Genomic DNA, 27,915 nt, shown 5'->3' with positions numbered 1-27,915 from the left:
CAGAACAAGCCAGCAAGTAGCTACAAGGCAGTTTGAAGAAGAGTGTTGGGAATTCTACCCTGCCTGATACTGCATACATGGAGAAGCCTAATACTTTTTGCAGAAATCCTGCAGAATTTATTTCCAATAATGAATCAAACCATCACAGGCAACTGATACCTATCTGCATTAATATGTATTTTGTGTATCCCATCACCTTATGTTTGCTGTGAAGGAATACAGGGAAAGCGTTTTGCCTTAAATGGCGTGCAGCTGGTTTCAGTATCAGCCATGAGTCAGGAGTAATTGCTACTTGTATTAACTTGTAGGGGGAATGGCAGAATGAGACACTGATTTGTCAGGGCAAGGGAAATAAAGCTGCTTGCGCTGAAGGCAAACTGGGAATTTGTGATGTGGGCTTGGGGAGAGCCCTGCGTTTGATCGGCAGCTGCGGAGGATAGCTGTGTTAATAAAGCAGCCTGGTTACAAGGTAAAAAAGGGGCACTAGAGTGTGAGAAGAAAGGCGACAGCTCAGCACAAGCGTCTCTATGGCTTGTACCAAACAGCAGCGAGCGTGCTGTGCTCAGCCAGAGCCATAGGGAAACCCTGGGATTAGAGACGGGTCTTGGCTTCCATCTGGTGGAGAACCAAAGCACTGGGCTATCAGGCGGACATCCAGGCTGAATTATCGCCCCTGTACTTCAGGCTCGGCTTCTGATGCCGCACCTTGGCTCTCAGCACCTCCTCTGGAGGGAGCGCGGGGCCCGCGGGGAGCGGGGCGGGACGGACGCGGAGCGATGCAGAAAGGCCGCGATAACCCAGGGGCCTGGCGGTGCCCTTGGGAGCGCCGGGGGATCCGAGCCGGGAGGCAGAGCCATGCCGCTCCATCGGCATGGGTATCCATGGAGCGGAAAGCGCAGAGAGCTGCCGAAGTGGCCGCGTACAGAACAAAGCGTGGTTTCTGTTCAGCAGGCGCGGGTGCTGCGCTGTTCGGGACACACCGCGTCCCACCACAGCGGGAACTGCGACCCGGGCAACCCCGGCCCGCCACGCCGCCGACAGCCGGCCCCGAGAGCTGATTGGTGCTTACAGGCTTGAGCGACAGCCAGCCCGGCCAATCGGTGAAGGAGTTTGGGACAGGAGGCTGACTTCCGCCAGCTGACTGTTGGACTATTCCAAGGCAAAAGCAGGGGAGCACAGCTCAGGTGGAGGGCGGGCATACTCATGGAAACGTGACGGCGCACAGAGCGGTCCCCGGAATATGGATCCATTCTTTCGCCTTCTGCTCATCCCTCTTATTTCTCTGCCCTCGCCCCCCGGTTCTTGAAAGGGGCCACATCACCCCTTTCCCCTCCCCCATCTTGGTTTCCCCCACCCGCTTACGCCAGCAGCCTTATCTCCACCAATGGGAGCGCGGCGCAGCCATGCGCATGCGCAGTCTCGCGGCCGCCCTCGCTCGGAGCGGGCGGGCGGCGGCGGCCGGGGGTCCCCGCGGGCGGGCCGTGGCCGGGGGCTGGCGGCCGGGACGGGCCGTTGTCCGGCCGCTGTGGAGCGGCGCCACCGCCGCCATGCCCGGCAGGAACAAGGCGACGTGCGGCTACGGCAGCCAGGAGCTTGCGGTGGGACAGCAGGCCGCGGAGGGCGGCCGCGACGCCGGGGGCCGCTCGCCTCATGGGGACGAGGAGGAAGAGCGCGCGGGGGCCCGTCCCGAACAAAACCTCGGTGATCCCGACATCGTCAAGTCCCCCAGCGACCCCAAGCAGTACCGGTGAGGGCGGGAGGGCAGGTGCGGGAGGACGAGCTGCCGCCGGGGCAGCCCAGCCGGCCGGTGGGGTGGGCCGGGGTCTGCCCGGCCCCTGTCCCGGCCAGTGCTGGGATCCCGCGGAATGGTAGTCAGGCTGGTCACGGTGGCCGGGACAGTTGGGTCCTGTCTGTGATAAAAGGAGGCTGGCGGCCCCGCGGGTGTGTTTGTCCTGAAGATGGGCTGCCTGATGTGTGTGTGGGCACGGGGCGGGAGGATCAGCCCTAGTGCTCAGGCTGCTCGGGGCTGGGTGTTCACACACAGCAATGCCCAATTCAGCGTTAGTGTGCAGCCCTCGGCCCGGCAGCTCCTCTCCGAAAGTGTTAAGTGCAAAGTGTGGTTTAAGTATTTCAGAGCAGATTCCAGCTTAAAAACAGTTACTCTTCGTGTTTTAGATGAGCTTCTAAGTTTTAACACAAATGTATCTGTGAGCTGAGGCAAAATGCTTTTAGGCTACCATTTTGCTTGTGTTTTTATTTCAATATTTCTGAGAAATACCCCGAAAAGTGATGAAAAAGATCAACTTCCCTGAGCACAGCCCACAGGATCTGTGGCCCAGTGAGAGACTCAGATGAGAGCTCCTGCAGAGATTGAACTTGTTGGATGTTGTAAGGCAGTCTGTTCTTGAAGGGACACTCTGATAACTTCTTTCTGTAAGACAGATTATCCAGCCCTTGTTAGAGCTGCTTTTTCAAAATTATCTTTACTTTTCATGATGTCTAATCTGTGCAGCCAGTGGAGAATCTGCTGCCTGAGCTTGGAACTGAATTTTGGATTTGCAGATTCCGTGCTGGCTGCCTGAAGAGGACTGTGCCCATTGGCTCAGGGAGAAATTTGCTCCCTCCCTTCTTGCCCTACTTCCTTGCTGCTTCCTCTGGATCTCTGCCTGCCTCTCCTGATGGCATTCTTACTCATGCTCCTCTCTGGCAGGCTTGTCCTCCTGCAAAGCTCACAGCTGTGGATGCTGTCAGCTTAAGGAACTTCTGCCTTTGCTGCCTGAAGCAGCACACTGGTGGATGAAGCATAGGAAATCCATTGAAAGTTGTCACTACCTATTTTGAGGCTCAGGAACCTCCTCTGCACGTGAGAACTGGGTGGGGAGAGCGTTTGCTTATAGCATAAACTAATAGCAAAATTTTGCAGAAATCCTACTGTCCATCCTTAACGGAATTTTTCAGTTAGAAGCAGAGATTTGTATCCTTTCAGACTGATTTCCATGTGTGTGAAGTGAGCCTGACACAGCACAGACATTATCCTTACAGAAGAGAAGTTCAGTGTGTCTGGCAGCAAAGCCACACTGAACCTGTGTCCATCCTGTGATGTCCCAAACCTTCTGAGGGAGAGTCCTGGTAGCTGATGTGATGATGCTGTCACATTTTCTCCTCTTCACACTTCAGTGATATGTGCTGCAGCCCAGTCACAGCGGGCTTAGTGTCTGTGTCTGGTGACTTCAGCCTTAACTTAATGGAAAATGTCATATTTTGCCTTCTCAAATAACGATCACTAAATCAAAAGAGCTCTGACATAGATTGCAGGATGTATTTTCAGGAGAGGATTTGTTGGGACAAAATATTTGTCATGAAAAAAATTTGATCATTAGAACTGTAGTGTGTAGTTACATTTACCAAAAATGTATGTTTTATTTACATTCATCCATATACGGAATTTCATGGTCTTGTATTTCTTGTAATTTGGGAACTTAGAGCATTTCTCTCAGTGTTTACCATGCACTGATATATATTTCAGTATTATCTTCTAAACAATTGTCAAAGAAAAACTTTGTGTGAGAACAATCCTGTTTAAACTTATTCAGGAGGTTTAAACAGTATTTTTAAGAATTTGAATTTTATTTTATAATTTGGCCTTGCATCAATGCTGTATAGTCCTTCAAAAAAGCAATTGCTCTGTGCTTGCTTCTGTTTCTACCTTATGCAATTGCATTTTTTGTACTGTATTTTGCATACTAGTGGATATTAGTTACATTTGTCCTTTTCCATTGGACCAAAACATGGAAAAAGTAAAGAACACCTGTGTCAGTGGTGCCTCTGCTCTGTATAACCTAAGCTGTTTAAATCATCCTGGGTGAAATCCGAGAGCCTCCAACAGCGCCGTGGTTCAGCCGTGTCCTTGCTGCCGGGTGCTTTCTGTCCTGTGTGCAACACCCACGGGCCTCCAGATGAGCAATGTAAAATTAGTATAATCTGCTCCATTAGCTTAATGGGGCTGTGTGCAAGGGATCAACAAGAGCTGCTGGATGCACCTGGCTGAACAGCTTTATGGCACATTGTTCCTCTGGAAGAATAGCCCCATTCTCTCCTCTGCTTTCCACCAGTGCCTGCTGCTCCCTGGGAGGCTGAGTTTTTCCAGGAGCTGTGCAAACCTTCAGAGCAGAGTTGTGTGTGAAGGAGAAGGAGGTGTTGGTTGTGCTGGAAGGTGCTGTCTGGGGCTTTGGCTCTCAGCTGCCCAGAGGCTGAAGCACCCACGTGTGCAGTGTGTGTTTTAGGACGTTCAGGAGTGCTGCAGCTGTGTAGTGGGACACATGTACCTGGTGGGAGGAAGCAAACATGCTTTCAGAATGCAGGAGGATTAACTTTGTTCAGACAATCCAGCACTGTCTGTGCCTCCTGCAATTCATCAGAGCATCCCTGCAAGTTACACACTGTGTGCTGTAGTTTGAGTCAAAATGCACTTGTGCTTTTGATTGGAGCAAATTTGTCCAGCTCAGCAGTCTTGTAGCAGGGAAACTGGGTGTGATCACAAAACCCTGGCCAAGAGTAAGTGCTGTCACTTCCCCTTGGGTGACTGGTCATGAGTCATAACCTTAACACAATTATCAGATGTTTGTTCATTAGCTTTTTTCATAGACTTGATAGTCCAAGAGCTGTGTGCACATTGCAGGGTTCTGACCTGGAACAAACTCAGGGTTGGAGTAGAAAACCTCTAAAGGCCCCTTTCACCAGACTATTCTGGGATTCTGTGCTCTGTAACTCAGATTTTTCTGGGAGCGTGGGATGTGACTATGGGTTTGTTTTATTCTAGCTTGCTTTTTTGTGTGTTTTTGCTGGATCAGATACTACAGATATCACACTAGTTCATAGGGTGGATGAAGTATTTTCTGGACCCTGCATTCCTTTTTGCTGCTGCTGTATTAGCCGGTGCAAGCTCCTGGCAGGGATGCTCTGGCTAATTTGACAAATTGTGACTCTGTTCCAGATTTGATGGAAAATGAATACTGATGAGGGCTCTCATAGTGCAGAGCATTGGTGCTTGCAGTCCTCAGAGTGAAAAGCTGTAGAAGAGTGCTGCACAGAGGGCTCGTGGTGTTTTATTTATATGTATACACACATTTAAAAACATTTGTGCATGTATAAACACACACACAGACCTGTTTATTGCTTCTTGACTGGAGCCCAGCCTGTTCCCTGTGACTGGTTCTGTGGAGCCTGCAGAGGAGCTCTCTCCTTTCTAACACATCCCTGCTACATCTGCAGATCCCACTTATTAGAAACCACTGATGAAAACAAAATCAAATGCTCTGGGGTCTACTTAGAAGCAAAGACTAAGATCTTCATTTTATCACATAATATCTCTTTCCAAGAGCCTGACAAGCCTAAAAGATGATTGAAGTTTGGGTTTGCCTGTTCTGAGTGAATGTTTCAAAAAGAGAGGAATAAAAGCCAAAATTGGTAAGCTTGACCTTATGGAGAGAACATCTTCTGCTACTGCTCTGAACTGCTTCTTATTCCTAGAGTTGTTGAATAGCAGAGGAATGTTTTCCTGCTATAAATGGCTATAAACTGCTCAGTCTAATGCTACCATTAGATTTTCATTAGGAAATCATTCTCAGAGTATTGCAGGAAATAACGAAATATTTGCAATTCTGAAAATTCAGATTTAGGAAATGAATATATTCATTGCATATAATTATTCTTTCAGGTATATCAAACTGCAGAATGGCTTATGTGCACTTTTGATTTCGGATTTGAATTACTTGGATGGTGCCCCAACATCTTCAGAGGAGGAGGAGGATAATGATGATGATGATTCTGAAGAGTGTAGTGATGAATATGATGACTCTGGAGCTGAGATCGAAGATGGTAGAGAAGATGATGATGAGTGTGATGCGGGGGATGAGAGTGAGGACAGTGATGGAGATAATGAGGATTTCAATGATTCTGATGACAGTGAATTAGAAGAGCTGGCTGAAAAGGAAGAGACAAGAAAGAGAGGTTGTTCAGAAAAGCAGGTATGTACTTGAAGCTGTTGAGTGCAGAAATATACAGTGAACTTTCTCAAGGTCTGAAACCTTGTGATTAGGTGTTCAGACAAGACCTTGTTATTGTGTCTGTCCCAACTGATTCATCTTGTACTTCTGCCATTTTCCTGAAGTGTTTCTTGAAGCACCTTTTACTGAGAATGTTGTATTTTCTCTAGTCTGCAGCAGCCCTCTGTGTTGCTGTTGGCAGCTTCTCTGATCCTGAAGATCTGCCTGGATTAGCACACTTCCTGGAACATAGTATGTATCTGCTCCTATTTCATCTTCTCCAGCTTCAGTGCAAAATGAGTGTTATGTAGCTCATTTCTGAAGTATTTAGTATAATTTCCTAATTTGGCTATTAGAGAATTTTTTTTCATGAGCTTGTGATTTTATACAAATACTGACTTAATAAGGAGTTCTTAATATGGGAGAAAGTCTCATACACTTTGCCAAGCTATGCATTAGCTTATATCAACTTTATTTGTTACCCATTAAATTGAGGGGAATTATGTTACCTGTGGCATTACAGACCAGCTTGGAGCTTACAGACCTTTGTCTCCTGGTAAAGGCTGATGAATTAGTAATGTGGACACAGAAACCACATGAAGTGTCTGACCAGGTGTGTTTCCAAATACTGTTCTTGCCTGGTTGAAGCCAGCCTGGGAGGGCCCTGTCAGAGGCAAACTACAGCAGTTACTGGGCAGATCATCCAAGCTGTTGGTATCCAGTAATTTCCTCTGCCTGTGAGCTGTGGGTCAGTCACAGAGAGGTTGCTATAGCTGCAGTCAGGATTAACAGATAATGTCATCTTGGTACTGTTGGTGATTTTTTGTTGCAGTGGTTTTTATGGGCAGTTTGAAGTACCCGGATGAGAACGGGTTTGATGCATTCCTGAAGAAACACGGGGGTGGTGACAACGCCTCGACGGACTGTGAGAGGACAGTGTTCCAGTTTGATGTGCAGAGGAAGTACTTCAAAGAAGCCCTGGATAGGTAACTTTGTATGAATGGTGATTAGGTGTTAATTAATGTCTGTGTGTGCCTCAGGAGCTTGGGTGAGGTTGTCCAGTTTTCATTTTGGGGTGATCAAAGCTATTGTTGAACTTTCATAGCTACCTGCACTGCAGCAGTGATACTGAATATAGGAAAATGCTCTTTCCCTCTGGATGTGTTGCTATTTTTTTTGCTGTGGGATTATGTAGGACCCATGTTTAAGTCTTAATACATGCAGCTCTTTGATTGTTTTAGCAGTCTTAAACTGGTGGCATTGATGCCAGGAGAAATGTTGTTATGCAGTGTGACAACTGATCAGAGGGGAAGTGCTCCCAGAGTCCCAGTGACTCATCCTGTCCTGGTAGAGTTACTGCTTTTTCTAAATTGTTAGGATTTTTTTCAGGCAGCCTTCAAAGTTATGGTACAATGTATGTCTCAGAAGGAGACATTTAACCCAGTGCAGGTTATTCACTGCTGAATGTATCTTTTGCCAGAAAGTGCTTGACTTGCTCTTTTGTGCTGTTGGAACAACAGACCTCTGCTGGTTGTCAGGGTTTCTTTTAGCAAGAGGAATTTCTCATTCACAGGGGCATAGCTGAATATTCTTGATGCTATAAAATATCTCAGGAGGAGAGTAGGCTATGCTGCAAATTTACTTTGACACAAGTGCAAGTGTTTGCACATTTTTCTGAGTATTACCTAAATATTACTTTACTAGGCAAATTTCAGCTTCCATTTGCAGATTAATCCAGATTTTTTAGATGTTTGAATGTGTGAAAGAATCAAAACAAATATAATTGCAATCTGTCACAGCAACTTGCTTAGTGCAGAGGAAAACAGAAATTAGGAGTTCTGTAGAACAGCGTCTCATACAAAGGATATAAAGGAGTGCTGGGAATGAATTCTGCTCATTCAAGCACTTGTGGAACTGAAGAAATCGAGAGACATCACCTTTCAGTTGTCTTGGGTGTAATGGGTCTTCTGGCCGTAGAACTCCATCAGGGATATATATTAACCTTTTATTGCTCTTAACCTTTTGCTTCAGCCAGTTCAGGTTTTCATTATAAAACCTCAGCAAATAAAACACAACTATTAGATTCCCTGGCAGCCTTCTGCAGAGTCTCCATGCACTGCAGATCTGTCCCTTTCCAGTGCTTTGCTCTCTGTGGATACAGAAGAAATTTATCTGGATAAAAACACTTCTATATATGACTTCTATAGTAGGTAATAAAATTGTAATGGATGTAGAAACTTGTGTTTCATGACAGTTTGTTTCCTGGAGTTAGGAAGAAACTTCCCATGTGGTCATGTTGTTCCTGAGGAACAACTGGGGACTTCCTCTGAAGCAGCTGATACTGGTCCCTATTAGCTCCAGATTCCAGACTTGCCTCATCTGTTGTGATCATTCTTCGGATGTAACACAGATAGTTCTGCACCATTAGTGCTGTATCCTACTGCATCCAACCAATTCAGTCCCACTCTGGAGCTGGGAAGCCCTGCCCTCTGCTTTCTGATGGCTTTTATCTTTCTTTAGACATTATAGTCAAGAATGACGTAGCTTGTACTAAGTCAAGTGACTTTGTAAACCAGAATAGTAGATTGTTTGATTTAATGACTGGGTTTTTGCCCTATTTTAGTAGTCACTGAAGAAAAGTATATGGGTTTTTCTGTTCCATAGGTGGGCACAATTCTTTATTCACCCATTAATGATCAGGGATGCAATAGATCGAGAAGTGGAGGCTGTAGACAGTGGTAAGTAAGAGCATCTTTTTCGGTGTGTTTAGCTTCTTAAAGCAAAACCTAATTTTTAACACTATGTTTCTGTGTTGAACTCTCCTTCTGAGCACTTCAGTCAACTTCACCTAACTTTCCAGAGAGATTAAACACTTGAATTGAGGCATTGTGGCTGTTAGACATCAGTGGCTTTTGGAGGAAGAAAGACTGGATGGTAGTGCCAGCACTGTGAGAGTTTCTCCTCATGTTTTCATTAGTGAGAAATTAGTAATGTGGTTTGGCAGTTATGTGAGCTTGTGGGTGCTCTGCAGTGAACTTTAGCTCCAGCACAGCCCCAGAGCGCTCTCCAATCCTGTGCAGAGTTTACACAATAAGTTCAGGTGATTTTACTTGTCTCCTTATTCTAACACCTGAATAACTAAAAAGTCCCTTCCCAGAAGGAAATTAAACAAGGCAAAGAAGTGAGTGGAGTGTTGATTTTCTAATATGTGATGAATACTCCCAGACTGCCTCTAAAATGTCACTGTTTTAGGAAACAACATTTTTATCCCAACTGGTTCAAATATTTATTCCAACTAATTTTCTTTATCTGTCTTCTGGCAAGGAAAAGTGGGAAATTTGATCTTTGAATTTCGATAAAAGTCAGTGTAAATAAGGACCTGCCTTTGAGTTAAGGTGTGGTTCTTCAACAGCTTCAGCCATTTTACACCTTGGTGGTGCAGAACCAACCCTTCCCTTGCAGTGACACCGTGGTAATGTCTGCCCAGGAAATGGTGTCAGCTTGCTGAGCTGGCTGCAGGAGAACCCAGCCAGAGGAATTAGTTTTCAGCTCTGCTGTATATGTTTGTTATTACCAGTAAAACAGGAGCAAGAAAATGCAGTTCAGGAAGCTGAATTGATTTTGGCAGAGCCCCATATTTAGATTAGTGTAAAGTGGTTGTAAAACTGCATTTTTAGAAATTTATCTTGCTCACTTTTCAATTTCTTATTTCAGTATTAGACTAGAGGTTGCTCTGTGTGATGTATGGTAGAAACAGGTTTGTAATTGTTCTCTGGCTCTCACTGCAGGGCCTGATCCTCTGTAATATTGATGGCCTTTTGTCCCCATTGAACTTAACATATTCAGAGAATTCAGACAGGACAAGTTGGTGCTTTACATGATTTTCCTTCTGTAACCTTTCTTCTCAGCAGCAAGCTCCATTTTTCCTCTTATATTCATTACTGCTAGCAAGTCCTCTTTCTTATTTCACTACTTCATTCATACATTAAAAGAAATTCCAGGCTGCATCTGTGGGGTATCCACAGTTTGGCTGGGATTTGTGCTTTGTTTAATTAATTTGTGCTTATAATTAACAGAGTATCAGCTAGCAAGGCCCTCTGATGCAAACAGAAAGGAGATGTTATTTGGGAGTCTTGCTAGGCCTGGACATCCTATGAAGAAATTTTTTTGGGGTAAGTCCTGAATTTCTGTTATAAAATGGTAATGATACTTAAACTTTTAAGCACTTCAGAAGTTTGAGTGGTTAGATGCACCAGCATGAGCTGTCATATCACAGCAACTATTAAACTTGTTTAGAAGAGTTCAAGCAATTATCCATTTTACAGGAAAATGGTTGGGAATAAAAAGCAGCTGTCTCCTTTCCAAGATACTTTTCTTTCTGGTACTCCTTTTTGCTGATGTTACAGCTGGGTTGCCCAAGGTGTATAATTATGGAACTCTCTCTTAACACAAAGGTAGTGCTCTCTTGAGTCATCTCCATCTTGCTTAAGCTTGGTTTTTTTTGCTATTAGAATTTCTTAGAAAAAGAAATGATTTCTGGTTGTATGTCTGAGGAGGCTTTTCAAAGTAAATAATTTGCTGTTGAACTTCCACGAGTTAGACCTTCACAGGCATGTGAGGGGAGCAGAATGGAAATTTGTCCTTCTCTTGGACAATCCAGTCCTTGTTCCCTCACCCTCATGGTTCTGGTGACTGTGTAAATAGCAGTGTCATTGATGGGTGTTAGAGTCACCAGCTTTGAAGTGTAGCTCGTTTTTATAAATTTCTCTGGTGACATATACTGAACTTCATATTTCCTCCTCTTTTGCACTCTGATGTTCTGCAAGTTCCATTGATGAGGGAATAGCTGGCAACACAGAGTGAGCTGTGTAGCCTGTGGGAGACGTGATAATGCAGGAGGACTCTGTTCTTGTCATAAAAATATCAGCTGTCCTTTGGATAAGAACCAAAAATTTAAAATACCCAGTTCCACTTAACACTTCTTTCACTCCAGATCTCTATTAGGTACTTTTAATGTGCTTTACCATGATTAGACCTAGGGAGGAAAGGAAGTTCTCAGGATGTCTGAGTAAGTCTTGCTGTAAGCAGTGTGTGGATAACTAACCCTGCCTCCCCTTTGATGTTTGCAGGTAATGCAGATACGCTCAAACATGAGCCCAAAATGAACAATATCGACACCTACACCAGGCTGAGGGAATTCTGGCAGCGCCATTACTCTGCTCACTACATGACTTTGGTTGTCCAGTCTAAAGGTAACTCCTTAAAAACATCCTCATTTCTGCTGCTGGTGCTTTTGGAACCAGTCCAGCTGTAGCCCAAGCCAGTCTAGTGGCTTGTCCAGTCCTGCAGAGGGTATTTATATGTAGATTTTAGCCTGGTTTCCAAATGAAACAAGACTTGAGCAATTGTGCTGTGTTATTGTCATCCTGCCGCTTCTTGAGAAACCTTTTGAAGCTGTTGAATAGGTTCCATATTAACACAGAAGGGAAAATCGCAAAGATAGCATTACAGAAATAATCTTGCAGCAATGAAGAGCCACTCAAGTGAGTTAATGCTGCTTATTTCTCTGCCATCAGCAGCGAAACTCCTCAGCAAGTGATGGGGAGACTGAGTCTGAATCTCCCAATTGTCTTGTTTGTCTAGGAGGAGTAGAGGTTCTATTTTTTTCCCCTGTAGCTTGAAAAAAATTTTGCAAATGGATTTGCATTTAATTTCAGTGGAGAACTGCAGACCTATAGGTTGTTTCTGCTGAGGATAGAAGAAACACATTTCTCAGAAGTTATTCGAGTTAGGTTTGTGTTTAGGGAGGAGTCTTGCTGAATACTAAAACTGATTGCAATTCCCATCTCTAAAATGGAGATGGTAATAATAGAGGTATTCTTTCTTTTTTTCTCCTTTGCTTTTAATTTTGGTCTAGACAGTAAAATACTTAGGGTGCTGCATGCCTCTTAAATAGTCATTAAGCCAGGGATAGATTGTAATATTTTCTATGGTGATTGGGAGGAAAATGGTGGTAACTGATAGCCAGCCAAGTCAACTTTGAATTTCCTTCTGTGTTAAAACAAACCCAACAGCGAATCCTCCCCCTATCCCATCCAGCCTTTTTTTACTGCTGTTGTTTACATATGCAGCACCACTTTTGGAGTTTAGAATGGTTGCTTAAACATGGAAAGTTTTTCTTTTTAAAATAAAATTCAGGTTTGTGACTCATTTCTCTCAGAAAAGAGGATGGGGAGAAGGAATCCTTTGGACTGCAGGACTGTGTTTGAGGGGGAGAACTCCTGTGTATAATCTGGAGAGTCATGGAATGAATTGCAAGTACTGGTGATTTTGTAGATCCCTAAGACAGTAATTCCTTTTCCCAGTCACTCCAGACACTACTGAACTTTAAATCCCAATTGTGTCAGCCTGGGATTTGAGCACTCTACACAAACCCAGAGCTGTGACCACAGATACAGCTCAGCAAATGTTAAGAACTGGCTCAAACCAACAGCTTTGAAGTTTAATTTAGAACTCTGCAGTTTTCAAACACACTGACTTGCAGCCTCTTTGAAATGACTGAACTGGTGAGATAAGGTAACTTGTCTTAGATCTTCAGGAAACTATATTTCTGTCTTTCTTCTCTCGTTTTTAGAAACACTGGATACGTTGGAAAAGTGGGTGACAGAAATCTTCTCTGAGATCCCAAATAAGTAAGTTTCATTTGATGCATGAAGACATTGCAGATGATAAAATTATCTCTTTTTAAAATGACATTAAAGAAATCCCTTACTGAAGAAACAAAGGAAATTACCATTTGTTAATTAACATTCTTATCTAGGGAAAAAAAGAGGCAACTTTTAAAATGAAAGACCACCATTAATTGTTCCAGGAAGACTTTTTCTGCTTAACAATTATTCAGGCTGTGAGCTGTGTGGTGCTAACTTGAAGCAGTGTTTGCTTAATATATGCTGATGCCTTGACTTTGTGATAAGTCATTCAAACCTAGATTATCATTTCAAATTGCCTGTCTTTGCTTTGTGTCAAAAATAATTAGAAGCAGAATTAATTAACACCATATCTGGAATTTAAGTATCGTCCTTAGGGTGGCAATGGGTTAGAAGTAAATATTTTTTTTTAATGTTTCACGCCAATATGCCCTCTAAAAAGGGGGTTCTGCAAAAGTTTTGCTAACTTGAAAAGCGTTTTATTTCCCTTTTGCAAGATGCTTGTGTCTGTGGTGCTTGGAAATGCTCTTGTGAGGGCCTAATGCCATTCAGAGACACATTTGTCTGTCCTGGCCACCCCCCTCATTCCTCCTACCCCACAAGACAATCCGTCAGGATTCTCTGGGTCCGGGATGAACTCAGGATGTTGTTTACTGTTCTTGGCTGTACAGAAGCAAGTTTTGTGCTGTTACTATCTTGTACAGAGGGAAGGGGAGGTGTTGGGGTGGTATCTCAGTTAATGGCTCGGTTGTGTGGGGAAGCTGCCTCCCAGGGTACCTCCCTGGGGCTGGGGGGTGCTGGGCTGGACCCTTGGAAAAGGGCCCTTTCCAGGCTCTCTGGTGTCCTGCAGAGCTGTGGTCCTGATGCCTTTGAATATCTCAGTGTAGCCTTGAACCCCTGCCAGTAACATCACATTTCCATTTTGCTTTTAAGTGGTTTACCCAAACCCAGCTTTGGCCATCTGACTCAGCCTTTCGACACACCGGAGTTTCACAAGCTTTACAGAGGTAAGTGAAATGAATTTAAATAATTTGAATACCTGAATACTGAAAGAAATTTTCTCTGGGTGATCCAGATACTTTGTAGAGTAGTTCTGTTTGGTTTTAAATATCTTTTAACTCTTCTTTCTGCATTATGTAAATTTTCTTACCTCTTTCTCATCATGTATATTTATAATTAATCAATTTATTTGTGTCCAGTTGTTCCAATCAGGAAAGTTCATTCATTGACCATCACTTGGGCACTTCCCCCACAAGAACAGTATTACAGGTACACTGTGCTGCATTTTACTTCTACCATGTTTATGCTGTGAATAATTTATTGACTTTCACAGCAAACCAAAGAATCTCATTTACTTGTCTAACAGATTACTTTGGTTCAGCTAGGGGGGCATTTTAAAAATGAATTAAACTGCTGCAGATACGGTTCCCTTTCTTCACTGACTCAGATCAGTCATTATGTTCTGAACTCCCACACTTTCAGCTTATTATCTTAATTCTGCCTGAAAATGCAAAACTTGCCCTGAAGGAAGAGACAAGTGCATATTTTAATCATTAACCCAGTGATTTGAATTCTTTCTGTGAAATGTGTTACCTCCTGGCATCTAATCTCCTCCAAACTTTCTCTTAGGGTGAAGCCTCTTCATTATATTTCCTGGCTGGTGGGACATGAAGGCAAAGGCAGTGTTCTTTCTTTCCTTAGGAAAAAGTATGTGGTTTTTAAGTATGGTTATTAAATGCTTTGATCTCATTCAAAACCAGATAAACTCTGTTTTGTGTATTTATATTTTCTACAGATGTAAAAGCAGGCCAAGCCTGCCTTTTTGTATCAGTGTTTTATAGTGATATTCTGTAAGGTGATGGTAAATGCAAGTAAGAAATAAATGGGCTTTTTGTCTGATATTCATGGATCAGCAGTATCTCTGACTGATCTTTGAGTTCTCCAAAAGATTACTTAGCTTTTTCACTATTTTTCTTGAATTCTGTATCTTGAGGTCACATCCTTAAACTGGAAGAGCTTTGTGTAAACTGTAAATGGATTGAAAGCCTCTGAAGTAAAGATGGACTGTGATATACTGGGTGTAACTAGGCTCAAAGCTGAAATGATTAATTAATGAGTACCTTTCACTCTTCCATAGGTTTTGGGCCCTTGCATTGTATGGAGGAAATGGAGAGACAGGATTTGAACAGAACTCCACTTACTCCATCTTCAGCATTTCTGTGACTTTGACTGATGAAGGTTACAAGCACTTCTACGAGGTATGGTGTCCTGCAGCTTGTTTTTCCTGCTGTTTCCCTAATGTCTGGAGAAAATGAATCTGTTCCTTTCTGTCTGCAGGTGGCCCACGTTGTGTTTCAGTATGTGAAAATGCTGCAGAAAAGGGGGCCAGATCAAAGGCAAGTGTTTGCCACTCCTGCAGATATTTGTGGTGGTGTCCTCCATTATCCTGTTATTTGTAGTGTCTGCGCTTTTTGTGGAGTTCCTGGAGCATAAACAGGGAGTCACTAGTAAAGCTTGTCTGTGTGGAGAACATGTCAGTTTAAAAAGAAATTTCTAACTGTTCATGCTTATTTCTTAGTGTTTTTAGTTTCACTTACGATGTGATGTGATTCCTTTTGTTTAGTAAGGTAGTATAGATGTCAGGTGCAGTTTTGTGTTCATTTTAAATGTTTTTGTTGAGCTGGATCTGTGGAAGTTAGGTTCTGGTGTTAGCCTTTATGTTAATTTGGTATCAGACTTTGACTCTTCTTAGTTAACTCTCCTTCTCTTTGGAAAATAGAAGAACTTTCTGCCAGTTCTGAGAAAAGCTGTTTTGGGAAGGGCATTCAATACTGGCTTCTGTGTCTTGCACCTGAATGAATCATCCATCTCAGCATTGTTGCCTTTCCTAGAAGGCTTCTTTGTTAATATTCTTGGTAAATGCTGTAGAATAATGGAGAAAATCCACTTCTATTATCTTCTTCCTTCTTTGCAGAATATGGGAAGAAATACAAAAGATTGAAGCTAATGAATTTCACTACCAGGAACAGGTATTTATCCACTGTTCTGACATAGGTAAACCGTGAAAAGTATTACTTTTTCATTTTGAAACACGTTTTCCAAGTTCTATTTGAGAAGAAATACATTGTGCACTTAATGGAGCTGTATTTGGCTGAAAGGAGATGTATTATAAGCAGAGAAATACTGAGATTTTTCCCTAACGGAATTTAATGTTGATTTTTCATTCCATACCTGCTAGGTAGGCTCGTTTTCAGTTTAGACTTTCTTACTCCTACTACATTTAGCCATGTTCTTTTTCTTACTAGGTAACTTGTTTTTTTTTTTTTATCCTTTGAATGACACTGAAAATTCCTTTTGGGAAAACAGATCCATCCATACAAATACTACATACAGAAGGAGCATAGATTTGTGTGTGCTTTTGTGACGGGGTTGTGAATCCCAGGGGCAGAAGAATGACTTAGTCATGGCACCCCAGTTTTCTGCTTGCTGGATGTGAGCTGTGCTAAGGAGTGATGGTCTCAGAGGCAGAGCTTGGCATAATTGGTTAGGGGTGCCCAGGAGAGGTTTAATGATTCCTCAGGTGTTTGGTGTCTTAAGAAATCCTTGGGTATTTTTCCCACTACATTTACAAGACACAGATGTGCCAAACTCAGCTCTTTCCAGATGTACTGTGCTCTCTGTCTGACCCAGAATCTGTACAGTCTGATGCTGGCTGGTGCAAACACCCCAAAAACACTCAGCAAAAAGCTGAGCAGCCTGGTCCTCTAGGTGGCCTTACCCTGCTAAAAGGCAACGTGTGTTTCTTGTCCAAACAGGAGAGCCTCCTCCTCCTCACCCTGCACATCATGGCAGGGGGCTGGGGAAGGGAGCAGAGCCAGAGGTACTCGTGCAGCAGCAGCAGTTCCTTGCCTTGTACTTTCCAGGGCACTTCAAGTCTTGAATTGTTGCAGGACTCTGGTTGTGTCCCCTAGAGGCAAGGAGTGCATTCTCCTGGGTCTTTGACTTAGTAGATTCCACGACTGTAAAATGCATAATCAAGGTTTCTTCTACAAAGATATGTCTGAAACTTCAGGATTCTCAGAGTAGACTGAACGTTAGATATGGCTATGAAATACATTTAATTTAATAACTGAAACTAAATGCTGTAACAAACACAGCATCCAACTCATGCTCAACATATCTGACTAGTCAAGCTCTTCTCAGAACAGAAAATCGATATCTTGGGTTTCTAATTATGTGACAAATAGCTTTATTTCTTTGCTTGCAGACAGATCCAGTTGACTATGTGGAAAACCTTTGTGAGAACATGCAGTTGTTTCAGAAGGAAGATTTTCTGACAGGAGACCAGCTCTTGTTTGAATACAAGCCTGAGGTAAATGTTCTTTGAACTCTGATTATATGTTTTGATGTAAGGAAAACATGTGCATACTGTGTAATACAGGATGTGTATAGGCATTTGTAATTAAACATGATGCAGGCACAGGTTTTATATTAACAGAAGCACTTGTATTCAGAAAGCAAATCTGTTTTGTAAGCTTATGTCTTGTTGTTCTTACATTCCATCTGAGAAGTCTGCCTGGTCAGGCAGTCAGAGCTGCATTTGAACTGAAGTATTGTCTGGAACTTGTAGATCATTGCTGATGCCCTGAGCCAGCTCAGCCCTCAGAGAGCCAACCTGGTTTTGCTGTCTGCTGCCAATGAAGGCCAGTGTCACCTCAAAGAGAAGTGGTTTGGGACTCAGTACAGCATGGAAGGTAAAACAACAGCAGGAGCTGAGAATGTCTGATTCCTGCCTTAGAGGAAGTGAAAGGGTTACAGCACAAGATACATGTGCATGGAGGCAGGGAAATGAATCCTCAGTGCTTTGTTGAGCTCACCATTAGTCTCTGTGGCACCCAAAACTGCTCTTTGTTTGGTGCAGTTCCTTTGGGAGGCAGAGGTCCCAGCAAGCTGCACTTGGCTGCCATTCAGGGGAAAGAACACCAACAATGGAGCACAGGGTGTAGGGGGAGCTGGGTTCCTAAGGCAGACTTGATTTGCTTTTTAATAGGACCGCTTCAGTCCAGCTCCAGAAGATTTTGTAGGAAGGGATTTAGAAAGAGTCCTGAGGAATGGGGTGATGTTACAAAACTCCTGTGATACTGCAAATCTTTCTGGAGATAGGGAAAAGATGTCTGAAAAATGGGATGGCCTTCCCTTCCTGTTGAACTAATGCATTTCATGTTTTTTAACAGATATTGACAAGTACTGGAGTGATTTGTGGAGCAGTGACTTTGAGTTAAATCAGGATTTACACCTTCCAGAAGAAAACAAATACATAGGTAGGGCACCTGGGCATGAGTGAAATCTTCCCCAGTGTTTTATTTGAGAATTTGTTGTGGTTTAGAAACAACCTAAACTGGTATCAACTGGTTTTTGCAAATTAAAAAAACATGAGCACTCTCTGTTCAGCTGGATTTTATTTACTATTCTTTTATTTATAAGCTTAAGAACTGAGTTATTTAAAGGCATATAAACTTACAGATGATAATGCCATTACAGAGCAAGCCTTACAATCAGTGGGAGTTAACACAGAGCTCCAGACACCTTATTAGAGAATTTTATTTGCTTAATCCTCCTTTTTCTGAAGGCATCTAAATACCATCTGCCTTTATTGCCAAAAGCAAATTAAATGAAAGCCAGGACTTGTGTCCTGGATGGAATGTGATGCCACCACTTTTGCTCTGCTTCTGAGCCACTGTTCTGGTGTGGAAATGAAAAAGAGGTGTTCTTTGGGTCCAGGAAAGTACTGTCAAAATAATTTAGAAAACTGGAGGGGGAAAATGTATTTTTTGCTACTTTAGAAGACTGAAATGAATTGAGCCTGTTTGTGTCTGTGAAACACACTAACCTGTGGTTTCGATGTGGTTTTTCTCTTTGCTAGCCACTGACTTTGCTTTGAAAGTTGCTGACTGCCCTGAGACAGAATATCCTGTCAAAACACTCAGCACACAACAAGGCTGTCTCTGGTACAGGAAGGATGATAAATTCAAAATCCCAAAAGGTAAATCCCTGAGGGCTTTCTGAATAGCAAGACCCTGTTTTTTACCAGCTGGAATTTATTTGAAGGCAAATAACCCCTGGTAGTGTTCACCATTTAAACTGAAGTGCCTGCTGTCAGCTCTTCCATGGTCCTTTTGATATGTTTATTAGCTACAATAAAAGAGAAGCAGGTAAACCAAGGCAACAAAGACACCCTGCTGATACCTCAGGTTGAAAAGTGGAATCACTGAAATTTACTGACTTCTGAACAGTCTGTGTGAGGACAAGACTGGGCAGACAGAATATGCTGCTGAGACAAGGGCTTGAGAAGGAAGGAGCACATTAATTAGAAGGGACATAGTCTCTTCTACAGAAAGAGAAAAATACAGCCTGGATCTGAAACAAGGGTGTAAAATATATTGCTGCTTTCAAGCAGAATGTCAGTTTTTAGTGTCTCTTAACCAGAAGTTTCATTTTCTATTTATAGTCATGCCATGGGAGTATTCTGCAAAGCACAGCTTTGTTTTCTAATATTTGGTACTTCAAAGGGAAGATTTTTTTTGGAATAAGAAGACATTTAATGATGACTTAAGAAAAAAAAGTGTTATAGATTAATGACCCTTTTCATTAAACTCGAATTGTCACCAAAGAGCAGCTTGATGGAAATATATTTGAGTTCAGAAAGTTGTCACATTCTACACAATTTCTCATTTAAATTTCCTTTTCCTCACCAGGTTATGTTCGATTCCATCTGATCTCTCCATTGATACAGCAGTCTGCAGAGAAGTGAGGATTGTGCTATTTATGCTTACCTTGCAGAGTAACTAAATTACCATACCTAGTGAAAAACTGGGAAGAGACTTTAATTTTAAGCAGGAATAGAATAAGGTGTCATTTTCTCATGTCCTTCCACTTCCTTGTGGTTTTATCTGCAGTTTGGTGATGGTGGTTCTGCAGCAGGTCCTGCCTGTAGCAAACAGAAGTGTAAGGAGTTCCATGGTGTGGTATTTCCCAGGGCAAGTCTGGGAAAAAGTCATCTAACAGCAGCAGTGCTGCTCCTGAAAAGAGCATTGCACAGTCATGTCCTGAGCATGTCCCAGCATCCTGGGGAGTCTGCAGGAGCAGAAGAGGCTGCAGCAGCCTTGAGAAAGCAGTTGTGGGTCAGGCAGAGCTCTGGGTGCAGTTCTGGGTCTGCTGCACTTGCCTTGCCTCAGGCTGCCATTGCCACTTGTGACCTTTGTCACAGTGCTGTTGCCATAAGCCTGCCAAGACCTGCACAAATCATGTTTTGGGAAAGCCTTTGTAAGTCTGTTTTCATGAGGGGTGTTAGTTTAATCTTTGAATTGGAATCCCAGCAATAACAAAAACCTGAAAGCAGGGACTGTAATTTCCAGGTTGTGTAGCTTGCTTTGCTCTAACTTATTGTTATTTTTTTGCCTTGGTAGATAAATAATCATCTCATTACTCAAGTATGGAGGATAACTGAGTTTATCTGTCCCCTATGCCTTTACACAAAGTAAAATAATTAAGTTTGCTGTGATTTTTTCCATGCTTTGAGCATTGTCTTGTTAAAATGTGCATTCTTACCTTGAAAAAACTTTAAATCTTGTGAAGCTGGAGATTGCAAGGAATTCCAAGGAGTAGCTGAATGCCCAGATAATTTTTAAGTAGTGTCATGTGCTTTCTGCACAAAGAGAAACCTGCATTCTTGATTTGTGTTTGTTTTTGGAAAATTTTTTTTTAATCTCATTTTACACAAATTCCATTTCTATTGGAATTCACTGCGTGTACCATCAAGCTTAACTTTCATATTAAGGCAATCCTTTTTAAATTTCTCTCTAACCCCCTGTCCTTTTCTCCCTCCAGCATAGTCTTGTTTGATACATTTGTAAACATCCTTTCCCACAACCTGGGGGAGCCAGCCTACGAAGCAGACGTGGCTCAGCTGGAATACAAGCTGGTGGCTGGAGAGTATGGCCTAATCATCCGAGTGAAAGGATTCAATCACAAACTACCTGTAAGCTCTGCTCATCTCCTCACTGCTTTTATGCCTGCAGCTTTGCAGCATGTGTGCTTTTCTGGAGCCTTGAATGGTTGGATGAGGTGTTTTTAAACAGAAAAGTTGGTCTCTGGCAGGGTGATGCAGCATATGTGCTTTTTCTTGTGCTTACGTGTATAAAGATGGAGTTGTGTGAACTTAGACAAGCTCAAATTACTGACTTCAGGCTGACTTAAATCTTCCTTTAAGTAATAACTGTACTTCCATTAAAATTTGAACCGCTTTTCCTATAAAAAGAGCTTTGTGTCTCCCATGGCCATGAAGGGGATTGGAGCTTTTCTAAGTTGTGCCTGTTCGCACGATGTGTGGAGACAGGTCTGAAAAGAGATTTTGGTTTCAATTTGACTGTGGAGATCCAGCTGCTGAGCATGCACATTTTGGGTACAGATTTTATGTGTTGGCTTGCTGACAGGATTGGGACATCCCTGTTCCCATTCCCTAAATGCTGGCCATGTAAGACATGGCAGGCACAGAGAGGACACTGAAGAGGAGACAACAATCAACTTGCATTGCAAGAACTTTGCTGGAGCTTTAGGACCATTAATTACCTGTCAGACTTACTAATAGGAGTTTTAACAGAAAAAGCCAAATATGCAAGCAGCAGGTCTTTTAATCCTGAATGATGTCTCTATTGTGATGTTATTGTTCTGATCAGCTGTAAACGATAAAAATGGAATATTGAATACAGAAATGTTGGGGGTTCCAGGCTAGATTTGTTTCAATAGCATGTGGAAACTCCTACTGATTTGGGATATTGAGTTTATTCACTGTGTAAAAACACTGTCCTTCTGAAATGGTCACTTGGGATAGAACTGTTTAGTGAAGAACATCTGGTAGAATGGAGGAATGTGCTTTGGTAATGCTGCACGCCTCAATAATGATAATTTTAATAATAATAATTTTATATTATTGTATAGCATTAAATTGAAATTGGTTCTTAAACCAACAAAAACCCCAGCTTAAAACTGTTCTCTTTACAGCTTCTATTTCAGCTCATCATCGATTACTTGTCTGACTTCAGCTTTACTCCGGCAGTTTTTGAAATGATAACAGAGCAGCTGAAGAAAACATACTACAACATCCTCATTAAACCTGAGACTCTGGCCAAGTGAGTTCTGGGGGAGGGCAGCAGTGGCTGAGCAGCAGGTGCTGAGGCTGAGCTGAAGAGCTCAGGGATCCCTGCTCTGTGCTCACAGTTCCAGGCTTTGCTCATAGCTGAGGGAGCCCCAGAAGCTCTGCAAACAGCGGCTCAGACACGGTGCCAGAGCGGACACCCAGGGAGCCTCTGTCCGGCCGTGACCTGGAGCCAGCAGCGGCTGCTGGGGGAGGGCACAGTCAGCCATGGGCTCCTGGGAAGCCTCTCCCTGCCTGCAGTCAGGAATGGCACCTCTGGCATCAAACAGCTCCTGATGTGCTGTGGTTGTGTTCCCGTGGCCCTGCAGGGACGTGCGGCTGCTGATCCTGGAGCATGGCCGGTGGTCCATGATCGACAAGTACCAGACGCTGATGAAGGGGCTCTCCATCGAGGCCCTCTCTGCCTTCGTCACCGCCTTCAAGTCACAGCTCTTTGTGGAGGGTCTTGTGCAAGGGAACTTCACCAGCAGGGTGAGTGCAGCCTTGGCAGCTGCAGTGCTCACACTGCTGCTTCAGAGGGGCTTTAGCACACTGAACTCGCTGGCAGCTGATGCTGCCTCTGTGCTGGCAGTCTGGAATCTCATGGGTACTGGGCAGCTTCACCTCCAACACCTCAGGAGTGTTCCTGCAGATAAGCCAATGGCAGTCCACAGTTGCCACTTTGAACAGAAGTTTCCAGGAATTTGGATTTAAACTGCAGATAGGAAAAAATGTAGTAGATGCCTGTAATCTATTTCTCCTGTTGCCACCATTTTTTTTTATTGTTTGTTGTATTGATATATTTGATATGATATGAAATTCTTGCAGTAGTGCCACAGGTGCTTCCCTCAGAGCACATTCATCCTGGGAATTCGATTACCTGCATGGTTTGGTTAAACCTCATTGAGTGCCAGACACATGGAGTAAGGATAACTGGTTCTATTTCTTTGGCTTGTGCCTTCTTCTGGAGACATTACAGTGCAAAAATAAGATCTCTCTGCAATGTGGTGCAGAGGAGGCTGGAGGGACTGGGAACAATGTGAGGAAGCAGAGATGTAGGGAGCAGGAGAGCTCAGCTGTTCTTTGCTTGGGGCTCACTCTCTCAAATGCTACACTGAGATGGGCGGTTGTGAATGGGGTAATAATTATCTTCTAAATAAAACTGATGTCTTTGCTTTCTTCCCTAGGAAGCAAAGGATTTCCTGAATTATGTTGTTCAGTGAGTATCTCTTGACTCTTTAATTGCTTATTATATGGAAACTATAATTAAGATAAGATTCTTTTCTGGAGGAGGGAGTCAGAGTGGGAGTCCCTGGGAATTCCCTGCTTCCCTCTGGTGTTTGCAGGAGGCTGTTGATGGTGGCAGTTGAGGCAGATGTAGTTCTACTTTGGAGAAGGGGAAAATAATGTCAGAGCAAGTGTGTGAATGTCTGGATGTTGCTCTAGTTTTGGCCAAGGTGTGAGCAGGTGTTTGATGTTGTGCTCTTTGTGCTCCCCCCAGAAAGCTCCAGTTTGCTCCCCTGGCCCATCCCTGCCCTGTGCAGTTCCGGGTGGTGGATTTGCCAAACACTCACCTGCTCTGTAAGGTGAAAACTCTCAACAAAGGTGATGCCAACTCCGAGGTGACAGTCTATTACCAGGTAAGGCGTGCTGGGGCTGTGCTGGCCTGGTCCCTCTGGCACCTGCCCACGCTCCTTGAGAGCAGGCTCTGCACAGGGAGGGCACAGAGGGGACACAGACACCTCATGTGAGCACAGGCCCTGTGCCCCAAGGCTGAACCCAAATAGAATTCCCTGTGGGGGGTTCCCTAAAACCAGCACCTTCCCTTCCTTGGACTGGTGCTGGGAGCTGGGTTAGTGCTGTGATCCTGGGGGCTGGGCTGGGCCTGTCCCCTCAGGGAAAATCAGAACTTGCCATCTGTCCCTGCTGTGATTCGTCCCTCAGTGCTGCAGTCCAGGCTGAGGTGTGTGCCACAGATCACCTTGGCCTGAGCAATCACATTAAACCCACCCTAAATTCTTGGTTCTCTTTCCAGTCAGGTGCCAGGAACCTGAGGGAATACACCCTGATGGAGCTGCTTGTGGTAAGTTTGTTTGTGTCTCCTAATTCAGCGGTGTCTCCCCTGAAAACAGCTGAGGCCACGAGGCCAACTGGCCCCAGCACGTTCCTATTGCTGCCCCTGGCTGAAATCTTTGGGTGGGCACCCCCAAATGCTGCAGTGATGGACGCTGCAGGAGACTTCTTACAGCTCCCAGCCCTCTTAGTGCAGGGGTTGTGGCTGGCCAGGGGCACTTGGGTGTTCCTGTGCTCTGTGAGGAGCCCATGAGGGGCTGCAGGCAGTGCCACTTCTGCTGTAACTTTGTGCTGTTTCAGATGCACATGGAGGAGCCTTGCTTTGACTTCCTAAGGACCAAGCAGACCCTCGGGTGAGTTCACTGGGGAGGAATTCTCCTGCACCTGCTCCTACACTCCTGCTTTAACTGTTCTCTGGTGTTTTGACTCTGGAAATCCTTCCTGCACAGTGGCTAATCCTCAGTTATTTTAATGGAAACAGCAACATCACCACTTTAAAAACCAAAAGCACCCATCAATACAAGCTGCAAGCCAAGTTGCTTTTGATTTCTGTAAGAATTGCATCTATTATCAGTGTGGATGTAATGTGGAATTATTCAGCATAAAGTTGTTCCTTCCACTTCCACACTCAGCCCCCTTCCCCAGGGCTGTTTTCACAGCAGCTCTGTGGTGCTGAGCAGCCTCCCTCGGAGGCACTCTGCTACCTCAGGAAACTGGAGCAGGCTTTTCACAGCTCTGGGTCTCTCACTCTGCTTGGATTAGTTTGCAGGAAGGCAAATACAAACACTCCCAGTTTAAAAGGATTCCCTAAAGCTGAGGAAACACTGAAAAGCAGCAGTGCAGAAAATGAAGAAAATAAGACTATTGCAAATTTAGATTTCATATTTTTTTTGTCTAAAGTACCAACACTATTTTAACTTGCAGCACATCCTATAAATGGAAAATTAATTGTGGAATGAGTTCATTGTTGCATCCTTTTTTCTTTTAAGCTACCACGTGTACCCCACCTGCAGAAACACTTCTGGGATTCTTGGCTTCTCAGTCACAGTGGCAACCCAGGCAACAAAATACAAGTAAGTGCTCTGTGGGGAAAGTTCTTCACCACTCCCAGCCTTGGCTGTGGGACTCACCTGCTCCCAGTTAAGAGTTCACTCCTGTTTCAGGCCACAGAGGGATTTTTTAATTCAAGGGGATGGCAGAAGGGACAGTGCTGACAGTCACAACATCCTGACTCAAAAGCAACACCTGAATAAAACAGTAGCCGTAGGCTTCTTAAAATTGCAGTGGTCCTGACTTGAATAGTGGAAAGTGATCTCAAGACTAAGTAAAATATCCCCCTCCCTTTTTGAAGCCAGGAGAGTTCAAATCCTATAAATCCTCTGTAGCTGTTCCTGTGGCTCATGTTCAGCAGGCACAGCACTGTTATGGTTTTGTTTAAACCTGGGCCTTTAAACTTACAAGCATTTGACCTGTCAGAGTTAAAGGGTTACTTGAAAAATGTGCCACTTGTGAAAAATAACACTGTGTCAGGGAAAGCTTAATTAGCACAGTGCTGCTGTCTCTAATTTTTACGTTTGGATGCTTCTATTACTGAAGTCTATGTCATCAGTGAGGGTTTTAATGTGTCAGAAACCTCAGGCCCCATCACATCACATTTTCTTTTAGTCTTGCTCCTACAGCCTGTAACTCTGCAGGGCCCAGGGCTGCAGCTGGGGACACCAGAGCAGGTCCCCAGCAGCATCACAGCAGTGGCTCCTGAAGTCCCTGTGTACAGCTAAAAATGAGAACACTGGCTTTATGCCCTGATACCAGGAAAAACTGACCAACAGGTGTTCTCAGATGAGTGAGGTTTTCAGGGGATAAGAGAAGTGAGCCTGTCCCTCCCTCATCATTTGGGGGCTGCTACTTTACCCCTTAATATTCTTTTGAGGATTTTTTTTTTTCTTTGTCCTGCCTAATTTAATTACTTGTTTCCGTTTTAGTTCTGAATTGGTTGACAGGAAAATAGAGGAGTTTCTTTCTTGCTTTGAAGAGAAAATCAAGGATTTAACTGAAGAGGCTTTTAGCACCCAGGTAAAACTTCATCTTGAACTTTGAACTGCATAATTCAGTTACATCTCTCTGGTGATTTTCTGAGGTTTTCTGGACAAAGGCCTCACCTTTTAAAACCTGTCTCTTGCTCTGTTCTGCTGTTGTTCTCCAAACATCCATTCTCTGGCCATTTTCAGTTAAGTTCAAAAAGCAAGGAGCTACCTCATTAATGTAATTTAGCTTTTCTTTCAACTGCAGTGACTGTGATGGTAAAACTAAGGTAGTTTTAAATCCATTAGAACTAATTGGCTTTTTTCCATGTAGGTAACAGCTTTGATAAAACTGAAAGAATGTGAAGACTCCCACCTTGGAGAAGAAGTGGACAGGAACTGGAATGAAGTGGTGACCCAGCAGTACCTGTTTGACAGGCTGGCACGGGAGGTGGGTGTCCTGCCACTGTGGGACACAAAAAGCACACTGGCTTTGCACCAGTTTCAAAAGCATAAATGGGATTTAGGCTACTAGTGACACACTGGGTGTAAAATTACATGTTATTTTAAAAAGGTTCTTTTATCCACTGGAGTAGAGGTTGCAGAGAAAATATTTTTATGTTTAAAATGAGTTGAATCACCACTGTGCTGCTAAAACCTCCTTCCTGTGGGTTTCAGATTGAAGCTCTCAAGTCTATTACACAAGCAGACCTGGTCAACTGGTTCCAAGCTCACAGAAGCAACCAGAGGAAAGTGCTCAGTGTACATGTGAGTGTCTGTCAGCTCTTGTTGCCAGCTGCGATAAGCAGAGTGCAGTCAGGCTGTGGGAGAGGAGATCTGTGCTGGAACTTTTACTGTGGTTACCCACATTTTCTACATTTAGAAGTAGTGTTCTTGTTAGAATTGCATTTCAGTATCTCAAGTTAATTGTCAGGGCAGAGAAACACTGAATGAGATCCCAATTTCTCTTCTGGTACCTTTTTTTCCAGGTGATTGGATATGGAAAGCATGAAGGGGACACAGAGGTGACAGCTGTCTCAGGACAGAACTCTTCATCTGGTGAAATACCTCATCTTGTTTTATTGCCCCCCTCCTCTTTCATGAGTGACATTACTTCCATCAAGGACATCAAAGCCTACACATCAACTCTGAATGTTCTACCTTACCATAAAATATTGAAATAAAACTGATATCTTGCCCTGCCCTGCCGTGTAATACAGGTGCTTTCTGCAACATCAACATTACAAACCTATTTTTATTAAACCAGAGCTGTAGTGGTAGCTGGGATGAAGATGCCCATTCAGACACTGAGGAAGCTTTCCTCAAGTTTCCAGCCAACCTCTCATCACCTTCCCAAGTTCACTAAGAAGAGGCACAGCCCTGACTTCCCCACGGGTGCCACGCTCTCCTCTCCAGCTGTCTGGAGCTTGGTGTTCAGCCTGGCTTGTACCATCCCTGCAGTGCTGCAGCAGCTCCTCAGCAGCAGTGAGGAAAGGATCTATCTACAGCTCCTCAGGAAAGGATCTGCAGCGCTCCCGGAGCAGTGACAGTGGGTGGGAGGGAGAGAAAAGCCCAAGGCTTCCATCTCACACTGCTTTTTTTAGTTTTTCTGTATGTGCAACATAGACAAAATTCAGATGAAATCAAATAAAAGCTAGACTTAACTGTGGAGAGAAAAGTAGTTTGATTGCTACATCTGGCTACTTACTCTATCATTATTAGCTGTAGCAAAAACACAATGCAGAGGTTCCTGAAGTGCTGGCAAGGCTGGATGTAGAGTCCAGAAAACTTCTCCTGTGGATGCTGCAAATGCTCACTTTGCTTGTTCATTAACTACTTTTAAGAAGTAGGTTTAGCTGCAAGGATTTTTCCAGTGG

General features: G+C 43.7%; 1 protein-coding gene across 1 annotated transcript; it reads left to right on the top strand.

Annotated features, from left to right (window-relative positions):
* Nucleotides 1–1,379: 1,379 nt before the first annotated feature.
* Nucleotides 1,380–27,241, top strand: NRDC (nardilysin convertase). The gene is made up of 31 exons (XM_023932200.2): nucleotides 1,380–1,747; nucleotides 5,717–6,026; nucleotides 6,215–6,296; nucleotides 6,877–7,030; nucleotides 8,709–8,782; nucleotides 10,121–10,216; nucleotides 11,174–11,296; nucleotides 12,679–12,736; nucleotides 13,685–13,758; nucleotides 13,951–14,020; nucleotides 14,381–14,458; nucleotides 14,889–15,009; nucleotides 15,089–15,147; nucleotides 15,726–15,780; nucleotides 17,019–17,123; nucleotides 17,382–17,505; nucleotides 17,986–18,072; nucleotides 18,675–18,794; nucleotides 19,507–19,558; nucleotides 20,639–20,789; nucleotides 21,812–21,939; nucleotides 22,274–22,436; nucleotides 23,132–23,163; nucleotides 23,446–23,584; nucleotides 23,980–24,027; nucleotides 24,318–24,370; nucleotides 25,007–25,090; nucleotides 26,000–26,090; nucleotides 26,373–26,489; nucleotides 26,717–26,806; nucleotides 27,028–27,241. The coding sequence occupies exons 1-31, from the start codon at nucleotides 1,404–1,406 to the stop codon at nucleotides 27,220–27,222; spliced, it is 3,477 nt and encodes a 1,158-aa protein (XP_023787968.2). The 5' UTR covers nucleotides 1,380–1,403; the 3' UTR covers nucleotides 27,223–27,241.
* Nucleotides 27,242–27,915: the final 674 nt, after the last annotated feature.

The sequence above is a fragment of the Cyanistes caeruleus genome, chromosome 9, assembly GCF_971803275.1.
Source record: "Cyanistes caeruleus chromosome 9, bCyaCae1.hap1.1, whole genome shotgun sequence".
In the NCBI taxonomy this organism is placed as follows: Eukaryota; Metazoa; Chordata; class Aves; order Passeriformes; family Paridae; genus Cyanistes; species Cyanistes caeruleus.
Note: the sequence above shows the minus strand (reverse complement) of the source record. Positions and strands in the feature narration are given on the sequence as shown.

Coding starts and splice junctions, on each gene's coding strand:
- NRDC (XM_023932200.2), top strand. CDS start 1,404: ATGCGCATGCGCAGTCTCGCGGCCGCCCTCGCTCGGAGCGGGCGGGCG. Junction 1,748..5,716: donor AGCGACCCCAAGCAGTACCG/GTGAGGGCGGGA, acceptor TTATTCTTTCAG/GTATATCAAACTGCAGAATG. Junction 15,148..15,725: donor AAAAGGGGGCCAGATCAAAG/GCAAGTGTTTGC, acceptor CCTTCTTTGCAG/AATATGGGAAGAAATACAAA.